The 18,464-nt window shown below is 44.1% G+C and overlaps 1 protein-coding gene across 1 annotated transcript in view; it reads left to right on the top strand.

Moving 5' to 3' along the window:
• Positions 1 to 8,770: 8,770 nt before the first annotated feature.
• Positions 8,771 to 18,464, top strand: part of LOC121279152 (cytochrome P450 7A1-like) — a 74,669-nt gene continuing 64,975 nt past the window's right edge. The window contains exon 1 of the mRNA XM_041190137.1: positions 8,771 to 9,123. Within this exon, the coding sequence (XP_041046071.1) occupies positions 9,041 to 9,123 (83 nt within the window). The 5' untranslated portion in view covers positions 8,771 to 9,040. The remainder of the gene's footprint in view (positions 9,124 to 18,464) is intronic.

The following is an 18,464-nucleotide window of genomic DNA, read 5'->3' as shown; positions in this document are numbered from 1 at the left end:
AGTTTAATTTTTTTTTTATTCATTCATGGGATGTGGGTGCCGCTGGCTAGGCCAGCATTTATTGCCCATCCCTAATTGCCCTTGAGAAGATGGTGGTGAGCTGTCTTCTTGAACCACTGCAGTCCTGATATGTGGGTACACCTACAGTGCTGTTAGGGAGGGAGTTCCACGATTTTGACCCAACGACAGTGAAGGGACAGCGATATATTTCCAAGTGTTAATGGTGAGTGGCTTGGAGGGGAACTTTCAGGTGGTGGTGTTCCCATGTGTCTGCTGCCCTTGTCCTTCTAGATGGTAGTGGCCATGGATTTGGAAGGTGCTGTCTAAGGCCTTTGTGAGTTCCTGTAGCGCATCTTGTAGATGGTACACACTGCTGCCATTGTGTGTTTGTAGTGGAGGGAGTGAATGTTTGTGGATAGGGTGCCAATTAAGTAGGCTGCTTTGTCCTAGATGGTGTCAAGCTTCTTAAGCGTTGTTGGAGCTACACGCATCCAGGCAAGTGAAGAGTATTCCACTAATTGGCACATGAGATGCCTATTCATTTGTTTGTTAACCAAAGAGTTGATGCATAACATTAATAGACAAATAACAAGAGTTCTGTCACCAAACCTATTACTGGGATACAATTCAAAGGAATTTAATTATGGGCGATTCTGCAATCCCATATCCCAGGGAAGCAATTATTGGGTGGAGTGCAGATTCAGGAATTGGGGTGACATATTGTAATACTCCAACTTGCATTCCCTACCTACGCAGCTCCATTGCTCAAGGAATGGGATATTTTACTCCTACACAACTCGTTGACAATTCAAAATGTTGTGTGAAATTTGGTTACCTTGATTATTAAGATATGTGCGTGTGTTAGTGAAGATACAAAAATTACTCCAGCTTTGAAATTCTGTTTGCTAGCTGGACACACAATTGAAGCAAAGAAATTGAAATGAGACTTAAGCCATGTTTTTTAAATGCTGAAAGACATGGATTGTACAATTATAAACAAGCTAACTTGTGATTTCAAAACTAAACCTAAAAGTACAATTCACAGTTCACAGGGGAGTAAGCAGATAAAAACAATCAACAATGAAGCGTGCAGGAGAGCATGCCAGGAGCAGCACCAGGCATACCTAAAAATAAGGTGTCAACCTGGTGAAGCTGCAACTCAGGACGACTTGCATGTGAAATGGTGTAAGCAGCATGCAGTAAGTGATCCCACAATCAATAGATCAGACCTAAGCTCTGCAGTCCTGCCACATCCAGTCGTGAATGGTGGTGGACAATTAAACAACTCACTGGCGGAGGAGTTTCCACAAAAATCCCCATTCCCAATGATGGGGGAGCCCAGCACATCAGTGCAAAAGATAAGGCTGAAGCATTTGCAACAATCTTCAGCCAGAAGTGCCAAGTGGATGATCCATCTTGCCCTCCTCCGTAGGTTCCCAGCATCACAGATGCTAGCCTTCATCCAATTTGATTCACTCCATATGATATCAAGAAATGGCTGAAGGCACTAGATAGTGCAAAGGATATGGGCCCTGACAATATTCCAGCAATAATGCTGAAGAGTCCAGAACTTGCTGCATCCTTAGCCAAGCTGTTCCAATAATAGTTACAACACTGGCATGCCTATGGCCATACTAGTCTGAAAATGTTTGATCTTGGAAGCTAAGCATACTCAGGACTAGTTAGTAGTTGGATGGGAGACTGCCTGGGAATAGCAGGTACAGTGGGCTTTTTTTCAAATTTTGTCTTTTGATTTTGCAGTTTCCCTTTAAGGGGCTGCCTTTTAATTTGTCCCTTGGTTTGTTAATTTAGTTAATTTGTTTTGCAGCCATAAGAGTTACAACACTGGCATCTACTAGGCAATGTCTAAAATTGCCCAGGTATATTCTGTAAACAAAAAACAGGACAAATTCAACCTGGCCAATTACTGCCCCCCTCAGTCTACACTCCATCATCAGTAAAGTGATGGAAGGGGTCATCAACAGTGCTATCAAGCGGCATTTGCTTAGCAATAACCTGCTCACTGACTCTCAGTTTGGGTTCTGCCAGAGCCATTCAGTTGCTACCCTCATTACAGCCTTGGTTCAAATGTGGACAAAAGAGCTGAACTCAAGAGGTGAGGTAAGAGTGACTGCCCTTGACAACCTTGCAGCATTTCACTGATTGTGATATCAAGGAGCCCTAGCAAAACTGGAATCAATGGCAACCAGGGGGAAAGCTCTACGCTGGTTGGAGACATACCTAGCCTAAAGGGAGATGATTCTGGTTATTGGAGATCAATCATCTCAGTTCCAGGACATCACTGCAGGAGTTCCTCAGAATAGCATCCTAGGCCCAGCCATCTCCAGCTGCATCACCAATGACCTTCTTTCCATCATAAGGTCGGAAGTTTGGACATTTGCTGATGATTGCACAATGTTCAGCACCATTCACAATTCCACAGGTACTGAAGCAGTCCATGTTCAAACACAGCACGATCTAGACAATATCCAGGCTTGGGCTGACAATTGGCAAGTAACATTCATGTCACACAATTGCCAGGCAATAACCATCTCCAACAACAGAGAATCTAACCCCTTGACATTCAATGGCATTACCATCGCTGAATCTCCCACTATCAACATCCTGGGGTTACCATTGACCAGAAATTAGACTGGAATAGCCATATAAATACTGTGGCTACAACAGCAGGTCAAAGGCTAGGAAACTCACCTCTTGACTCCCCAAAGCCTGTCCACCATCTACAAGGCACAAGTCAGGAGTATAATGGTATACTCTCCACTTGCCTGGATGAGTGCAGGTCCAACAACACTCAAGGAGCTTGACACCATCTAGGACAAAGCAGCCCACTTGATTGGCACCCCATTCACAAACATTCACTCCCTCAACCACTGATGAACAGTGGCAGCAGTGCGTACCATCTACAAGATGCACTGCAAGAACTCACTAGGGGTCCTTAGACAGCACCTTCCAAACCCACAACCACTACCATCTAGAAGGACAAGGGCAGCAAATACATGGGAACACCACCAGCTGGAAGTTCCCCTCTAAGCCACTCACCATCTTGACTTGGAAATATATCGCCGTTCCTTCACTGTCACTGGGTCAAAATCCTGGAACTCCCTTCTTAACAGCACTGTGGGTATACCTACAACACATGGACTGCAACGGTTCAAGAAGGCAGCTCAACACCACCCTCTCAGGGGCAATTAGGGATGGGCAATAAATGCTCGCCTCTTCAGCGACACCCACATCCAATGAATGAATAAAAAAAAACATCAGTTCAAAGAATCAGACATTTGGACAGCTCACCAAAAGTTTGGTTAAAGACACAGATCTCAAAGGAGGGAGGGCAGGCTAAGAAATTGAAAGGTTTGGGGAAAGAATTTGAAGGCTTACGGCTGACATTTTGGAAGATAAGCTGTGGAAGCTTCAGAAAAATTGAATAAATTGTGTTAATGATGTTTCCACAACAGTTCCTGGGGCTCTTCCATAAAGTCTCCAGGTAAATCCATCCCTGAAAGTTTTATTTTTAGGGGAGAGTGAATTTATTGGGTTTGTTGCAATTTTGTTAGGCACAATTAATGTTTAAAGAAGAAGTCTGAACCCATAGCAATTATCTGACAGAAGTATGTCACAAGATTTCATATACTTAAACAAAAACAAACTTTATTGTATATCAAAAAGAATTAAACAAAGTATGCCTAAGAACCTAACACTATAGCTTATACAGACATGCTATGAACTCAGTTCTTCTTTCTATTTCCCCCAAGAGTTCCCCTATCTTAGAAAATCTTGATGGTTCATCAATTTGCCTGGGATCATCCCAAAGGTATGCTTATGGGAACCTTCTATTATCTTTTGGCTAAGCAACCCTCCATTTTTCTTTAAATACCTTGTAAATGTAAGCCCTTCAGCTACTTGTCCTGGTTTTGGACATAGACTGCTTTTTTCTAGTCTGCTCCCACTGCTTCTGCGCAGCCCTTTCCATGCTAACTATTCAAGCTAACTGCTTTCTGCTACAAGGTTCTGTGAGGATCACTGTAGGTTCCTTCCACTAGCTTCAAGCTGGAGCAAATGTTCCAGCTGTTTTTTCCCCACAAAATCCAAACTGAGATAGAGCCCCATTTGCAATCCATGCAATGAACAATTATGTTAGAATTTTCTCTGCTTGAAGTCCAGGCTTAGCTGACTAACATTTATTCTCCTTGGCTCTCCCCACTTAGCGAGTTGCAGCCTACACAATTCTGCAACTGCCTCTCTCTGTCCCCAAACTGAGCTGCCTGCTTCCGCCAGCAAAGGCACACAGATAAATCAAACAAAAAGACACTCTAACCAAGGCTTCCCCCTGAATCACGATATCTATGGCAATATGCCATGCATTGGGTTGGGCACAAACAGAAGTGTAAACAAATTAGTTTACCTTCAACACAACTCCTTGATTCTGTAACCCACATGAATAATTTACATTGCTGATGGAGCTTTTTTTTACCCTTTTTCTATACTTCCTTGCTCCATTACAAGCTTAGAGATGGATAATTTAGTGTTCATGTTTTTTCACTACCAACTCTCACCTTGCAACATAAACACAAGGGACATCTTAAGTGTAATAAGCCCAGGCTTGCTTGAGTTGCATTTACATCAGAGTTGTTTTTACCAGTTTCCCCCATTTTTCTACAGTTAAAACTTTAATTCCTAAAACTAAAAGTTATATTCTAAAACGCAAGAGTTATGAACTAGATATTCGCAACGGATTGAATTCGCTGAAGCACTTAGACAGTAGCACCAAGATCTGACTCACATACCCATGATGATGTAGAGTAGCACATGTGGATGAAGTTAACAGTGTTGTCCTGAAGGAGAAAACTGCGCAGTAAGGGCATTGTAATTGAATTGGCATCAGGTTCTGGGAGAAATGGGAATCAGAAATTGATTGAATTCAAAAAATGTTCAAATAGTGCTGTATTCCCAGTGGAAGTACAGGAGCACATATTGTGAATTTGTGCACTGCCAGCTTGTGGAAAATAGAGCCCATTTACTCACATTGAAGAAATTACAAATTCATGCAGTGTAAAATGATGCACTCTCATGATAAAAAAAAAATCCTACGTCCTTATAATCTTGAATGCTAACATGTGCCGGTATTCAGAAGACGTTGTATGTAATTACAGATCCAGTAAGTTATCTTTGAGATAAAAACAAAAAACTGCGGATGTTGGAAATCCAAAACAAAAACAGAATTACCTGGAAAAATTCAGCAGGTTTGGCAGCATCGGCGGAGAAGAAAAGAGTTGACGTTTCGAGTCCTCATGACCCTTCCACAGAACTGAGCGATATAAGGAGAGGGGTGAAATATAAGTTGGTTTAAGGTGGGGGTGGGGGCATCTCATCCGACGCCTCAACAAGGAACATTTTCTCTTTCTCTCAAGTGCTAAGGAATGCAAGCTCCAACAACTCATCGATACCAACACCCATCTAGGACCCTCCACCCCTGCCTGTCCTTCCGTCCCCACCCCATCTTCCAATCCCAGCCCCAGCCGTGTATTTACTATGCCCTCTGACATTCTCCTCTCCGACGCTGAACGTTGTGTTCAGCAAAGGACTTTGTTTCATACCCTTACGCCCTCATCTCAATGAATTTCGGGCTCGGCACGATGCTGAACTCTTCTTCCACTGTCTTCGTCTCCGGGCTCACTTCTTTGGGCAGGAGTCCTCTCCCCGTTCAACGGATCCTTATATCCATCTCCAATATTCTCCCTCCACCTAGACCCCTCCCTCTGGATTTTTACTTTCTCTTGATCTTTTCATTGAGAACTGTCGGCGTGACATTAGTCGTCTCAATTTCTCTGCTTCTCTCACCCATTCTAATCTGTTTCTCTCTGAACTTACTGCACTCTGTTCTCTCAGGTCCAACCCCAACATTGTCATCAAACCCACTGACAAGGATGGTGCTGTTGTTGTCTGGCGCACTGACCTCTACCTCGCGGAGGCTGAGCGTCAACTCGCAGACACTTCCGCCTACCTCTCCCTGGACTATGACCCCACCACTGAACATCAAGCCATTGTTTCCAGGACTGTCACTGACCTGATCTCCTCTGGAGATCTTCCTCCCACAGATTCCAACCTGATAGTCGCCCAACCTCGGACGGCCCGCTTCTACCTCCTACCCAAAATCCACAAACAGAACTCTCCCGGTAGACCGATCGTGTCAGCTTGCTCCTGCCCCACGGAACTCATGTCTCGTTATCTTGACTCTCTTCTCTCACCCCTTGTCCAGTCCCTTCCCACCTACATCTGTGATTCCTCTGACACCTTACGTCACATCAACAATTTCCAGTTCCCTGGCCCCAACCACTTCCTCTTCACCATGGAATTCCAATCCCTCCACACCTCCATCCCCCACCAGGATGGGCTGATTGCCCTTAACTTCTTCCTTGAACAGAGGCCCGAACATTCCCCATCCACCACTACTCTCCTACGTCTGGCTGAACTTGTTCTCACACTGAACAATTTCTCCTTCAACTCCTCTCACTTCCTCTAAATAAAAGGTGTGGCTATGAGTACCCGCATGGGCCCCAGCTATGCCTGTCTCTTTATGGGGTATGTGGAACATTCCTTGTTCCAGTCCTACTCCGGCCCCCTTCCACAACTCTTTCTCTGGTACATCGATGATTACTTCGGTGCTGCTTCATGCTCTCGTCGGGACTTGGAAAAATGTATTAATTTTGCTTCCAACCTCCACCCCGCCATCATTTTCACGTGGTCCAACTCTGACACTTCCCTTCCCTTCCTTGACCTCTCTGTCTCAATCTCTGGTGATAGACTGTCCACCAATATCCATTACAAGCCTACTGACTCCCACAGCTACCTCGACTACAGCTCCTCACACCCCGCTTCCTGTAAGGACTCCATCCCATTCTCTCAGTTCCTTCGCCTCCGTCGCATATGTTCTGATGATGCTACCTTCAAAAACAGTTCCTCTGACATGTCCTCCTTCTTCCTTAACCGAGGTTTTCCACCAACGGTCATTGATAGGGCCCTCAACTGTGTCCGGCCCATCTCCCACGCATCCGCCCTCACGCCTTCTCCTCCCTCCCAGAAACATGATAGGGTCCCCCTTGTCCTCACTTATCACCCCACCAGCCTCTGCATTCAAAGGATCATCCTCCGCCATTTCCGCCAACTCCAGCATGATGCCACCACCAAACACATCTTCCCTTCACCCCCCCAGCGGCATTCCATAGGGATCGTTCCCTCCGGGACACCCTGGTCCACTCCTCCAGCCCCCCCTACTCCTCAACCCCCACCTATGGCACCTCCCCATGCCCACGCAAAAGATGCAACACCTGCCCCTTCACTTCCTCTCTCCTCACCGTCCAAGGGCCCAAACACTCCTTTCAAGTGAAGCAGCATTTCACTTGCATTTCCCCCAACTTAGTCTACTGCATTCGTTGCTCCCAATGTGGTCTCCTTGACATTGAAGAGACCAAATGTAAACTGGGCGACCGCTTTGCAGAACACCTGCGGTCTGTCCGCAAGAATGACCCAAACCTCCCTGTTGCTTGCCATTTTAACACTCCATCCTGCTCTCTTGCCCACATGTCTGTCCTTGGCTTGCTGCATTGTTCCAGTGAAGCCCAACACAAACTGGAGGAACAACACCTCATCTTCCGACTAGGCACTTTACAGCCTTCAGGACTAAATATTGAATTCAACAACTTTAGGTCTTGAACTCCCTCCTCCATCTCCACCCCCTTTCTGTTTTTTCCCCCTTCCTTTTCTTTTTTCCAATAAATTATATAGATTTTTCTTTTCCCACCTACTTCCATTATTTTTAAATCTTTTATGACCCCCCCCCACTCACACTAGAGCTATAACTTGAGTGCCCTACCATCCATTCTTAATTAGCACATTCGTTTAGATAATATCACCAACTTCAACACCTCTGTGTTCTTTTGTTCTTTTGTCTGTGACATCTTTTGATTATCTGTTCCTATCACTGCTTGCTTGTCCCTACAACCACACCACCCCCTCCACTTTCTCCCCCCAACCAACCCCCCAACCCCACCTTAAACCAACTTATATTTCACCCCTGTCCTTATATTGCTCAGTTCTGTGGAAGGGTCATAAGGAGTCGAAACGTCAACTCTTTACTTCTCCGCCGATGCTGCCAGACCTGCTGAGTTTTTCCAGGTAATTCTGTTTTTGTTTAAGTTATCTTTGATGTTGTTTAAAAATTGAATAAAATATCAGGAATAAACTTGAGGATTTTATTGCAAGAATATGGCAGGCGAACACAGATTCACACCAGTAAAGGATACATGTAAGAACAAAAATCCGCACAAAATGTGACTCATGAATAGACTTTAGGTTAGAGTGATGGTGACAAAACCCCTGGGATCAGTTAGAGAACAAGATGGGTGTAATGGCCTTCCTCAGCCTTAATTATCTTGTGAATATATAATTCAATGTACAGTTAAGCCCAACCTCATATAACTCAGCATAAATTGTATTTTCCCCTAGTAAAAATGTGGCCAAATAAAGTAAAACAAAACGTTGTAAAATCATTCAGAAAACATCTTTCAATATAATTGTTTTTAAATCGGCTAAGTTGGTGAATTGGTAAAATCTGTAAAGTACGATGTCATACCAAAAAGTGCTGACGTTGAAAACTTGTTCCTGAACCTGCACCCTCTTTTCCACGTCCATTTTCTTTTCATTATTTAAAATTATTCAGCTGTAATGATGCTGCGACGCTGGATCTGCTCATTTGGCATGGTTCCCCTCCTGCGTATCTTGCTGTGAAAAGTTCACAACATCAGCGGGTTAAAGCGTTGACGTGGATTTTGATTTGCTACCTACGCCCGAAAGGACTCCACAGTTGTTCGATCTCCACAACTGCTTTGTATGACTTGTAGCTTAATTTCAGTGAAGTGAATCACCAAAACTTTGGCGAATCGGGAAGATCGAAGGGAAGAGCAAAGGCTGCAACAACCTCTGCTGCTGTGAACTCCCGTTGTTCCTGACAAATTATCCAACAATGGCAGATCTGGGTGTCTGGGTTGTGAGTGTACTGGCTGGGTTGTCACTCGGCTTGTTCCTGCTGCGAAGGATCAGGAGAAGGCGAGTGCAGATTTTTGTTACTGTCTGTTTTCTAGATTCTTGGCAAAACTTTTGTAGCTGTAGAAGCAGTCCCTTTGCAATTAAACAAAAATCGATTTGTAAATCCTAGAATAATAGAATTTTACTTCAAAGAAAGAGACTAAAGAACATGTCACCCAAAAGGCTTTCACTTAGTCTCATTCCCATGCCCTTTTCCCATAGATTTTTTTCACACCTTTATCCGCTTTACTTTTAAAAGCTATTATGAATTCTGCTGCAATCAGTGTTTCTGACAGAGCTTTTCAGTGCTAATTTGCCTGCCCAGAATACCCAGTTTGTGCCAGTTTAGAAGGTGTTATGGAAAATAAATAGGGGCAGAAACCTAACAATATGCATAATTCGGGGGCCAAATGGGCAGCAGCGATTGCTTCAGTGCCCTTTTGTGCATTTAATGCTGAGAAAACATGTGTAGAAGCTGTGTGGAAACTAGATACTGCGAGTTTCTACTCTTAACATTCAGATTGGTAGATCTTTACGGAGGAAGATAGCAACTTCACCACAATGCAGTAGAGTTTCCACTATGGTGCGTTGTTTGCTTCCCCGCACAATTCATCCAAAATTGGTGCAAAAAGTTGTGCAATTTCAAATGGAAATTGCATTCAGCATAAATCAAGTTCTCTTTGTGCTTGTTTGTAAGTTAAAACGCGCAGCTGGAAGCTGGCTCTGCCTACAAACTGACAAATGAATCACTACAGTTAGTTTTCGCTAATTTTGCTGGTTTGTGGGTCCTTTTTTATTTAAGGGATGTGGGTGTCGCTGGCTGGGTCAGCATTTATTGTTCATCCCTAGCTGCCCTTGAGAAGGTGGTGGTGAGCTGCCTTCTTGAACCGCTGCAGTCCTGAGGTGTAGTTCCATCCACAGTGCTGTTAGGGAGGGAGCTCGAGGATTTTGACCCGGCGACAGTGAAGGAACGGTGATATATTTTCAAGTCAGGGTGGTGAGTGGCTTGGAGGGGAACTTCCAGGTGATGGTGTTCTCATGTGTCTGCTGCCCTGTCCTTCTAGATAGTAGCAGTTGTGGGTTTGGTAGGTGCTGCCAAAGGAGCCTTGGTGAAGTCTTGAAGAGGCTCTTAAACTTAAAGTTGTTTTTAGATGCAAGAGCACCAATAGGCATAATATATTCAAATATAATTAATTTACTACTGTACAATGTGAGCAGTCCCACCCAGCTGGCAGTAGTGGAGATGCTTTAGGGGAAGATGATGTGGTTAACTATATCAAAAGCTGCACACAGATTGCGAAGGATGAGGAGGGAAAGTTTACCTGGAATGCCATTCTGACTTTGGTGAGAGCTGTTTTGGTACTGTGACAGGAGCAGAAACCAGACTGTGGGGCTTCAAGCATGGATTTCCAGGAAAGGAGATGGGCATGGATTTGGGGTGACAACACATTCAAGGACTTTGGAGAGGAAAGGGAGGTTGACTATAGGGCAGTATTTTGCAAGGACAGATGGGTCAGTGGTTGATTTTTTAAGGAGATTAGAGGTGATGGCAGATTTGAGGAGAAAGGGACGTACTTGAAGAGAGAGACCTGTTAACAATGTCAGCTAACAGTGAAGCCAGGAAGAGCAGTTTTGTGGTCAGCAGTTTGGTGGGAACAGAGTCGAGAGAGCAGGATATGCATCTGACGGATAAGCTGAGCACGGAAGGGGCATGACAGAAGAAAGGAGACAAAATAGAACAATATACATTTTCAGGGACATGGGAACCATCAAGGGAATTGGCCTGGTGACCTAGGGGAACAGAAGGAAGCAGCAGTAGCTGCTAAACAGATGGTTTCAATCTTTGTGACAAGAAATCCATGAGCTTCTTGTACTTGTTGTTGGACTTGAGGGTGTGGAGACAAGGAAGAGGAGTTTAGAAGATGATTAGCAGTAGAGAAAAAGAGCCGGGACTTTTTGCATTCCGGGATGAGCCTGGAATAGTGAACAGTTTTGGCAGATGAGAACAGGACCCAATAGTACTTTATGTGATCCAGTCAGATCTGGCAGAGATTGGCTAAACCAGTTGGCAACCATATCTGTTCAAACCTGCATCCCTTGCACTTAAAAGAGCAGAGATGAAGGTCAAACTGGGGGAGAACTGGATGAGAGAGAGAAAGGGAGACCAACTATTTTGATCGGGAGAAGAGCATCAAAGGTAAAGGTGAGGATGTGGAGACAAGGAAGTGGGGTTTAGGAGATTTGTGGCTGCAGAAATGTTGTGGTGGATGGTGGGCCAAAGGCTAGAGAGATTAGATTTTAAAAGTACAGTTATAAGTGAATTGGGAGAGAGCTTTTTTCCTAGAGGCAGATCCACAAGAAAGTAGGGTTAGAGGGGGAAGGAGGGTGTGGATGGAGAGCCATACAGGGAAATGAGCAGAAAGCCAAATCTGTGATTGATACGATGGGAGTATCAAATCTAAAGGGATGGTAAGGTCAAGTGGGAGGCTGCAGTTATGGGAAAGAGAATTTATGTGAAGGAAGAGATTAAGGGACAATAAGAAAGCAGTGAACTTAGAGGAAAGAGAACATGATGTGCTGCAATGGAGATTGAAATTACTAAGAATGAGGGGAGGCTGAGGGAGGGTGGAAAGCAGTGCAGCTAGCTAGGTGAGAAATATTTTATGGTACTAGCGTGAGTGGTACAGAACAAGGATTTGAAATGAGGATTAGAACAACATGAAATGCTCTAAGACAGAGAAGCAGGGAGAAAGTCTAATCTGGGATTTGGTGATCAGAGCCAAATTGCCACCATAACCATCTGGGAGAGGGGAGTGATGGCTGGTATACTCAGGTGGGAAACTTCATTTATGGGAAAAGCGTCATCGCCCTTCAGCCAAATTTCTGTCAAGGCCATGATGTCAATGCAATTATCCACAACAGTCTTGGGTTGGTACGGGCCTTGCTTACAAATGAACGGACATTCTAGAGGGAGATGCGAAGAGCAATGGTGAGAGCAGATCCAGTGGCAGAGTCCACAAGGTCAGCACTGAGAGGGGTGTGTGGGATGGGAAGGATATAGGAAAACTCAGCTGCAGCTGGCATGCCAGGTCAGTGAGGTAGTAGGATGGGATAGTTGGGTTGATGTTTATAAGGAGACAGCAATGAGTGTCTCAGTAGGCTCTTTGGCAGATACTTAGAGCAGTACAGAAGGAAGATGCAGGTTTATATAAGAGGGAGTCACACCTAGGACGATGGCAGGAGAGCAGGAATATTGAAGGGTGCTGAAGGGTTCGGGTAGGAATTTGGAAGGGCAGAGTGCCTACAAGGGAAGAAGTGAAAGGAGACATGATGATGGGACGCTCTCCCTAAGAGGAGTAAAGGGATAAGAAGTAAAAAAAGAGAGAGATAAAAGTGGAAATAGAAGTGATGGGCTTGGATCTGGAGCAGTAGCCAAAATGTGCTGCAAATGAACATCGGAAAAGCTTAAGTTACTTAGTCTTGGTTACATAGCAGAGTTAGGATATATAGATCCTGTGATAGTAAATGTGGAATCAAAAGGAAACATTAGGAGGGAGTCCAGAGTTAAAAGTCCGAAGTCCCATGGCAGGATAAACTTGACATTAGTAGGATGGAGTTGCCATGGAGGATCGGCAAACTGTTCTCCAAGTTTGGAGACAGGTGTGGCAGACAAATGAAGTCCAGAAGCTATTTGAAGGGTAGAATGTCCAAAGACAAACTGATGGGTGTCCGTAACTGGGAATGAAACTTCAGGAGAGATGCAGAGTTGGTTGTTGGGCAGAAGAGGAGTTGTAAGGTTGGAGATCAATATAAGATTCAGCCCAGGAGAATGAAACTCTAATAACCATGAACCAGATTGTAGCTGAATCTGAAAAACCAATAGTATCAGTCACAAGCTCAGCAGGGAACAGGAGCAGTGGGGTAAGGGCTGTAAGCTACACAAAGTTACTTTAAAATGAATCTTAATTATCCAGTGTCGTTGAGTTCAGAAATATATCTTAACGTTCAGAAAAGCCCAGGATTCTGCAAGCTAAATTTGATAAAAGATCCAGCTTTCACTGAGGAATATAAAGAACAAATGCAGTTAAAGAGTAGGCAGATAACTGGTTTAAAAAAATCTTGAAAGGTTTGTATTACTACACAACCTCAGAATGTCCCAAAGTCATTTACAGTCATTGAAGTACTTTTGAAGTGTAGGAACTACTGTAATGTAGGAAATATGGTAGACAATTTTCACACAGACAGCAATGTGATAATCTGTTTTTTGTGATGTCAACCGAGGGCTAAATATTGACCAGGACACTGGGGAGAACTCCTCTGCTCTCCTTTGAAATAATGACATGGGTTGCATCCATCTTTGAGAGTGGACAGGGCCTCAGTTTAACATCTTATCTGAAGGACAGCACCTCCTACAGTGCAGCACTCTCTCAGTACTAAACTGGAGTGTCAATCTAGATTTTTGTGAGACTTGAATGCATAACCTTCTGACTCAGAGGTGAGGGTGCCAACAACTGAGCCACAGCTGGCATAAACTAGCTGCTAACTTCTAGTTACATCTAAAGGGCATCCACTAATCGAATCAGGGTAACTTAAACAGTATAAGAGAAGAGATAAGGGAAGAAAGGGCAAAGGGTGACAGCAGATGTCCATGGATAGAGGTAGACAGTAAAGAACTTTTGAGGGTGTGGCCAACCCAGAAGCCGTTTTCTCCGTCTACCTTCAGTAAGAGGGAAAACTTTGGAGGGAAGTGTTTATTAGAATTCCTGATGCACTACAACACATTCATAGATTCATAGGAACTTATAGCACAGAAGGACATCATTTGCCCACCATGCCTGTACTGGTCTTTAGAAAGAGCAATCGTGTTTAGTTCCATATCCCCGCTTTTTGTGTGTAACCCTATAAGTTACTTATCGTCATGTACCTGCCCAACACCCTTTTAAAATTATTTATGGAATCAACTTCCATCACCTTTCAGGTACAGCGTTCCAAATCTTGAGAACTCTGTGTGAAAAAATATCTCCTTATCTCTCCTCTAGATCTATTGCCAATGATTTTAAATCTATCATGTCTGGTCTTGACCCGCTCACCAGAGGGACTGATTTTTTGCCCTCTATGCTCTATTAAAACCCATCATCATCTTGAAAACCTTTATTAGGTCACCTTTTAACCCTCTCTGTTCCAAAGAGAATGGTTCTAACTTTTCAAAACTCTCCTCATAACTCTCTTGCCCTTTCTAAAGCATTTCCATCTTTCCTGAAGTGTGATGCTCAGAACTACACACAACACTCCAGCTGAGGCCCGACCAGTGATTTGTAAAATTCTAGCATTATCTCTTTGCTTCTATATTCTATTCCTCTATTTATAAACACGAGCTATTAATATGCTTTCTTAACCACCTTATCAACTTGCTGTGTCTCCTTTAAGGATTTGTGTCTGGGCACCAAGGCCTCCCTGCTCATTTACACTTTCCAAGATCATTTACAATGTATTGTCTTTCCATGTTAGTTCTTCCAAAGAGCATCCACATTGAATTCCGTCTGCTATGCTTCAGCCCATCTCACTATCCTGTGTATGCTATCCTGAAACCTTAGGTGAAATTTTCCGTCCCGTGACTTAGTCCAGTGGTGGGGCAGCAATGGGGAGCGTTTCCCGCCATGGAGGCCAGTATGAATTTGCGCCATATCACATGAAACTAGCCTAATTAATTATGCAGTTGGGGGTTGCCCAACGTTTTGTGTGGCAGGGTGGGCTGGATGGCTCACACCCCACCATCATATCTGGGAGCCATATTTAAAAGGTGCCTGGACATCAACTTAACCACTGTTGAAGGAGAAGATCCATCTTCTGGAAGATCATGAATGTCATGATAATAGCTGATTGTGGATGTGGACTCCAGTATTAGATACTATACGGTACTCTGTACTATATACGGGGTCACCTGAACTGGAGGTATAAGGTCAGATAGCACATATTGGAGCCTGTCTTGAGAGAGTTCAGACACTGCAGATGTGTATTCATGTTAGGAAAATGTATAATCAATAAAGTTAGCTCAGCTACAATGTTGACGGCCTGTGTGCATCAATAAAAAAAGGATCAAGAAACAAGACACTGAAGTTGACCCACATAGTTGATGCTCCACCCACCCACTACTGCACATGGTGTTCCTAGCCTCCATCTTCCCTTCCGACCTCCACAAGTTGCCCCAGGCTTTCTTGCAGGTAAGTCCGACATTTGGATGCCACATTAATGCAGAAATGTTCTGGACCAGCATGAAAATCTGCTGACTGATTGGAGGTGGGGTGGTGGGGTTGGGGTGGGGGGTTGGGGGGGTTGGGGGGGGGGGTGGTAGCTTTCATCTACATCTCATTAAAGGGTTCTAAAACGGGGAATGGTGACTCGTCATGATGGATGGGAGAACACGTTCCCACCATTATCTTACACCAGTGGGAAACAAACTTTTCAGCTCCCACCACTTTGTCCCTCCCCATCCGCCATTAAACCCGGCAGGGTTGGCGGGGGGGGGTGGGTACTGGAAAATTCCGCCCCTTATTTCCTAAAGGTAGTATTGAGGTGACCTTATTTGCCCTTCTTGTTTCATAAGATTTATGATTTATTGATGAAAATCTACTTTCTAATTAACCTAATGAACCTATTTAAGCTTGATTTAGTTAATGCAGTTCATTAATATTTCACTGCTAATGACCAAAAAAACTATAAAGGTTCACAGGACTTCATTTTTTTAGGGAAAGCTTATTTTCAGATTAATTTATTGTGAGGTGATACACTTTGGAAGGATTAATTTGACAAGGGTGTATTCAATGACCGGCATGACACTAGGAAGTTCTGAGGAACAAAGGGACCGGAAATCTCTGAAGGCTGAGGAGCATGTTAGTGGGGTGGTGAAAAAGGCATATGGGACACATATGGAAAAAGGCATAGATTACAAAAGTAGGGAGGTCATGTTGGAGTTGTATAGAACTTTGGTGAGGCCACAGCTGGAGTAGTGTGTACAGTTCTAGTCACCACATTATAGGAAGGATGTGATTGCACTGGAGAGGGTGTAAAGAAGATTCACCAGGATGTTGCCTGGGATGAAACATTTAAGTTATGAAGAAAGGTTGGATAGACTTGGGTTGTTTTCGTTGGAGCAGAGAAGTCTGAGGGGCGACCTGATCAAGGTGTACAAAATTATGAGGGGCATGGACATGGTGGATTGGAAGCAGCTGTTACCCTTAGTTGAAGGGTCAGTCACAAGGGGACACAAGTTCACGGTGAGGGGCAGGAGGTTTAGGGGGACGTGAGGAAAAACCTTTTTACCCAGAAGCTGGTGATGGTCTGGAATGCACTGCCTGGGAGGGTGGTGGAGGGTGGTTGCCTCACATCCTTTAAAAAGTACTTGGATGAGCACTTGGCCCATCATAACATTCAAGGCTATGGGCCAAGTGCTGGTAAATGGGATTAGGTAGGTAGGTCAGGTCTTTCTCATGTTTCAGTGCAGACTCGATGGGCCAAAGGGCCTCTTCTGCACTGTGTGATTCTGTGATTCTGTGAATTTGATTTATGTAACTGAACTATCCCGCCACAAGCCAGCGTCCACTGAAGATGCTGAATTCTTGAAAGCGCACCAAGCTGAGTTACACACGTATATTGTGGGATTTCGAACGACCTGTCTTGACCTTCACATGCAACGCGAATACCTTACAATGTTGCAAGGCCTTAAGACCAACCCGGACATACACATCAGTAAACAGCAAAGGGACAGGAATAGTCATCCTTAACAAGCATGACTATATCAACAAAATGCACGCCATTCTTAATGACAGGTACAAACTCGTATCCATTGAACCTGCTGCTCAACACGACTGGACAACCTTGCTCGAAAGTAAACTAAAAAATGTCCTTGTGGCTTGCTGCATCTGCGTATGTATGGGCTGTCCAAGACAGGCAGAAGTGATGTCCCTCTATGTTCCATCATATCTATGACAGGTTCTGCAGAACATGAATTGACTAAATGGTTGGACGAATTGTTACAACCAGTTTTTGACCAAGTTTTCCACATACGCAGTGAAGGCCATACAGGACTTGCATATCGATAGCAGTGCTGTGTCCATGTGTTCATTTGACATTGCTAGCCTGTGCCCCTGGCTACTTAAGGAAGCCATTGGTATTTGTGCTGCAGCACTACATCATGACGATCTAGACCCGCTACCATTGCATGGATCAGTGTTCATTGAACTTATCTTAATGGCACCAAGTATGCCCAAATACATAGTGTTGCCATGGGATCTCATCTAGGCCCACTTGGATATTTCCAATATGTGGATAATACGTTTGCTATATTTAAATATGCAGTTGCATGAAACAATTTTGTTACATGCCTTAGTGGGTTCCATTCTGTGCTCAAATTCACTTATGAAATGGAGCAGTCAAATGAACTCCCCTTCCTTGATGTACTAGTTGAGAAATCTGCCAGAGGATTCTCTACCATGGTCAACCATGAGCCTACCTTCACTGGTCAACATACGCATTGGGATTCTTACAGTTCTGCATGCTATAAGATTAATCTTATCGACAACCTTGTAAATAAGCCCGAGCCATTGGCTCACCTTGCAAGATTGATGCTGAAATAGGGTGATCGAAGGTATCCTACAGGATAATGGCTACCCTAATCAGATCATTTCACGCTGCATATCACACAAACTCATGAACGACCCTAAGGCCATCCCTATTGGCCCTGGAAAGTGCCCAGTCTACCTCAGTTTACCCTTGAGCAACAGGCTAAGCTAGCTGTTTCCCACTGCTACTATGCAGTAGCAACATGAGTCTATTCACCACTAACAGGATGCTGCCATCAAGCCAAAAAGACGTTCTGCCCATCACACAAATGAGTGATGTGGTATATGAATTTCAGTGCCATTGTGATGCTAGGTACATAAGCCGTACATCCCATATACTGGTCGATCGTATCGAGCAGCATGTCCCAGCCGCTTTTCGCAATGGGCAGGGTACAGACTGTAACCAACCAGCCTGTGCTTGCAAAACTCAAAATAGAGTGTCCAACATTAGATGTGATTCTACGATTGGATAACATTTGCTAAATAATCTTCAATGGCTAAGAATTCAGCTGACAACCAATTTAAGATTGTCAGTCGGGCTTGTACTGTAGTGGATTTGCATGTACTTGAAGCTGCATATGTTAATACACAGGACCCTGTTCTTTGCTGACTGAAAGAACATGTACACACATTGCACTTGTTTCAGCAAAACAAAATAGTGACAGCCATTTGCTCATTCCTCAGGGCAATACCTTGACCAATCAGGGTCAAGCTGCCTGGTTTAAATTTCAAACAATGCTTGGC

This window comes from Carcharodon carcharias, chromosome 6 (genome assembly GCF_017639515.1).
Source record: "Carcharodon carcharias isolate sCarCar2 chromosome 6, sCarCar2.pri, whole genome shotgun sequence".
NCBI classification, from domain to species: Eukaryota; Metazoa; Chordata; class Chondrichthyes; order Lamniformes; family Lamnidae; genus Carcharodon; species Carcharodon carcharias.
The sequence above is the reverse complement of the archived record's forward strand: the minus strand, read 5'-3'. Positions and strand labels throughout refer to the sequence as shown.